The sequence below is a fragment of the Prosopis cineraria genome, unplaced genomic scaffold, assembly GCF_029017545.1.
Source record: "Prosopis cineraria cultivar Desert tree isolate PC_DT_omini unplaced genomic scaffold, ASM2901754v1 PC10, whole genome shotgun sequence".
Lineage (NCBI taxonomy): Eukaryota > Viridiplantae > Streptophyta > Magnoliopsida > Fabales > Fabaceae > Prosopis > Prosopis cineraria.
In genome coordinates this window covers 4,882,801-4,886,277 of record NW_026555341.1, presented here as the reverse complement: position 1 = coordinate 4,886,277, position 3,477 = coordinate 4,882,801, and the positions used below count along the sequence as shown (strand labels likewise).

The following is a 3,477-nucleotide window of genomic DNA, read 5'->3' as shown; positions in this document are numbered from 1 at the left end:
ATGATTCGACATTGAAATGTTCATTTTAAAGAAATTAAAATAGAACAGTGCTGAATATGACAATATAAATGTTAACAATTTAAATTATTAATTACCTTTCCTTTTTTTTTTGGAAAAAACTGAATTGATGTTTATTTTGGCCCCGAAATCTTATTTTTAGGGAAAAGTGTGACAAATTCTCTTTAATTTTAAAAGTTAACCAAAAATCACAGGCAAGATGTGAGTTTTGCACAGCATGTCTCTCTGTTAATATCTTTGTTGACCGGGTGAATATATAGAGGGATCTTCCCCCCCCCCCCGGCGGATGAACAAGTCGAGAGGTCTGTGATTTATCTAATTAACTTTAAAATTAAATATAAAGAGAGTAAATTTATTAATAATATAATATAAAGCAAGAGATAAAATAATTGGATTCATTGGGTAAAGGGAAATAAATATATAAAAGAGAAAAGAAAACAGAGAGAGGGAGAGAGGTACAGACGATTCCAGCGGCAGAGACCTGCACAGTACACAGCCACCACCCTATTTACCAACCCTTTGATGCCACTATTAATGCATTGTTTCTCTAATTAACTGTCATCAACCAGACATTGTCTAAAAATACACACACTATCCTTCTATTTCCCACCTACGTTTTAATTTTCCCTTTGGAATTTTTAAATACACATCGTGGTAAGCAAAAGCAAATAGTATATAACAAACCACGACACTTGCTCATCAGAAAAGCCAAACCTTACGCGAAGGCTAATAAGAGAGGGCAACAACAAGAGCGAAAGAGCAGAATAAGGTGCCTCTCTCTAGGACTGATTCGCTTCAATCGCAGCATCTATCTCCTTCCCCCTCTAACCCCCTTTCTCTCTCTCTATCTATATATCTTCTCTCTCTCCTGTGACACAGCCACAGCCAAAACGCGGAGCAAGAATTTTGTAGGTGATTACAAAGCCACCCAACGGTGCTGCTCCCATCACCATTTCTTTTGTTTCTCAATCATGTCTTCCTTCTCCTTCCCCTTATAAGCACCGCTTCTTCCTCTCCTTCACATTCCTCTCGCCCTTTTCAATTCTTCCCCTGCTTCATCTTCTCAGCTGCCATGGCAGTTCAAGCTCAATACCCATCCAATATTCTCCTCCTCAACAGGTTTGCATTTATTCTTACTTCCTGGTTCAGGCCGGCTGTTCTCCTCCTAGCTCCGGGAGACTAATACGTCCTTTTATTCTGCCATTTCTGATTACAGAAACGAACAGGAGGGACATGATTATTCGTTGCAGCCACACCCAGGAGGGCTCCTTGATCAGTCCCATATCTTTTTCAACAATGGAGGTATGTTCTCTCCAACTCTGTTTCTTTGGAGGGGTTTGCTGGTTTATTGGCCATTGAAACCAGCGACATATGGAGGAGTATTCGTTGAACGCCAATCTGAAAATTGCCTGTGTACAAAATTAGCAGGTACTAATTCTCGCAAGAGAGGAAGAGAAGCAGCGGCAGCCACCTGCGTCGCCCAAACAGCCCCTAACGGTGTTAATCTCTTCTCTTTGCAATCCCAGCCTCCTCAGCTCGTCGAACTCTCTCAGCTCCACAACCACCAACCAAATGTGGTCTCCACAGGCCTCCGATTGTCCTTCGGCGACCATCAACAACAGCAACAGCAACAACAAAGACTACAATTACAGCAACAACGCCAAAGCCAACAACAACATCAACAAGCCTGTCAGCCCTATGCTTTCTTATCTCTATTATCGGAAGGATTTGCCTCCCAAATCAAACAACAGCGCGATGAGATTGATCAATTTCTCCAAGCCCAGGTACAGTTCTTATTCTGTTCGTATTCAAATGTTCGGTTTCGCACGATACCAGGAAAGAAGGGAATAAACGATAGATATCTTGCCGGAATAACAGGGAGAACAATTGCGAAGAGCATTAGCCGAGAAGAGGCAGAGGCATTATCGTGCACTTCTAAGCGTGGCGGAAGAATCAGTGGCCCGGCAGTTGAGAGAGAAGGAGGTTGAGATGGAAAAGGCAACGCGCAGGAATGCCGAGTTAGAAGCGCGCGCGGCGCAACTTACCGTGGAGGCGCAGGTTTGGCAGGCGAAGGCGAAGGCGCAGGAGGCGACGGCGGCGTCTCTGCAAGCGCAACTGCAACAGGCTATGTTGAGCGCGGGTGCGCAGGATAGAGTGGGAGGGTGTTTCGGGGAGGACGGAGGGCTATCCTGCGCGGCGGGCGCCGGGCCAGGCCAACCGGAGGACGCCGAGTCAGCGTATATTGACCCGGACAGGGTCGTGGCATCGGGACCAAAATGCAGAGGCTGTGGGACGCGACTGGCATCGTTGGTGGCATGGCCGTGTCGGCACTTATGCATCTGTCCGGAATGCGATGCGCATTTCCAAGCGTGTCCCGTATGCCTCGCCGTCATCAATTCAACCGTTGAAGTCTTTCTCTCTTAGGCTCCAACGCTATTGCTTCCGTCCAATCCTTGTCCATACCAATGGCCTGGTAAGAGGCCCAACTGAAAAATTATATAAATAATAATAATATTAACCTTCGAGAGATGGTTTGGATTAGATTTTCTTGGCCGTCCGAGACTTGAGAAATCCTTTTTTTTTTCTTTTTTCGTATTTACTTTTGAAGTCCCCTCTTGGAGTAGAGAAACCTAGAGGTGTTGTACATGGCCACATTAGCCACTTTTTTGGGGGGTACTGGTTCTTTGTTTTGGAAATTCAATTGATGATATATTCTTTCATTTCATTATATGATTTGTTTGCTCTCATTGGTTTTATTTCGAAATCTACATTGCTGTGGAAGGAAGTGAAATCTTCGATCTAGATGTCTGAAATGCTGCATTAGCTTGAATCAGAATTTTGTTGAGCGGACTCAATTCATTTCATGCACGTGACATGAACATGCAGAGCGCGGCGTTTCGCAGACATGATTATTTATTTGAAGGTTAATTTAGTTTCAGTTCCAAGCTAGGTGTAATGAATAGGTTGGACAGAGAATAGTTTCGTTCCGTGTGAACAAAATAAGTTCTTTCTTCGTTCCATTGGCTCCACCGTTGGGTGGGAAAAGTACAGTGTGCTCATATTTTGAGTGAAGCATTGATTGATGAATTTGTTTAGGGAATCATTTCTGGGTCTTTCTTTCTGTTGAGATGTTCATGTGGAATCAATCTCAAGTCATAAGCAATGGATGTTGCTATAAATTGCTCCATATATAAGTATGGCTCGTGGAAGACGAATTATCACAATTCAAAGCAAAATATTAAACACATCATTATAACAAGTTCTCTCATTTAAACGTGAAAATTGTACAATGTAAAATGTTGGAATAATCCTTGTACAGTTTGCCATTGTCATTCTATTTATGTTCTTCAGCTAATCTATTTAAATATCACAACTTTCCCTCACTGTTGTCAAGTACTCGAAAAAAATCGCAAAATTGCAATTTCTCATGTAAGTTGAGTTGAAAAGGAGCTCTACTCA

At 42.8% G+C, this 3,477-nt stretch overlaps 1 protein-coding gene across 2 annotated transcripts; it reads left to right on the top strand.

The window, feature by feature from the left end:
• The first annotated feature begins 555 nt into the window (after nucleotides 1-555).
• Nucleotides 556-3,121, top strand: LOC129284600 (E3 ubiquitin-protein ligase BOI). 2 transcript variants are annotated; one of them, XM_054920126.1, is made up of 4 exons: nucleotides 556-1,137; nucleotides 1,235-1,320; nucleotides 1,444-1,802; nucleotides 1,897-3,121. In XM_054920126.1, the coding sequence occupies exons 1-4, from the start codon at nucleotides 1,091-1,093 to the stop codon at nucleotides 2,440-2,442; spliced, it is 1,038 nt and encodes a 345-aa protein (XP_054776101.1). In that variant the 5' UTR covers nucleotides 556-1,090; the 3' UTR covers nucleotides 2,443-3,121. The 2 variants fall into 2 exon arrangements, with proteins under 2 accessions (XP_054776101.1, XP_054776102.1); XM_054920127.1 differs by having other exon boundaries at nucleotides 561-1,137; nucleotides 1,447-1,802.
• Nucleotides 3,122-3,477: the final 356 nt, after the last annotated feature.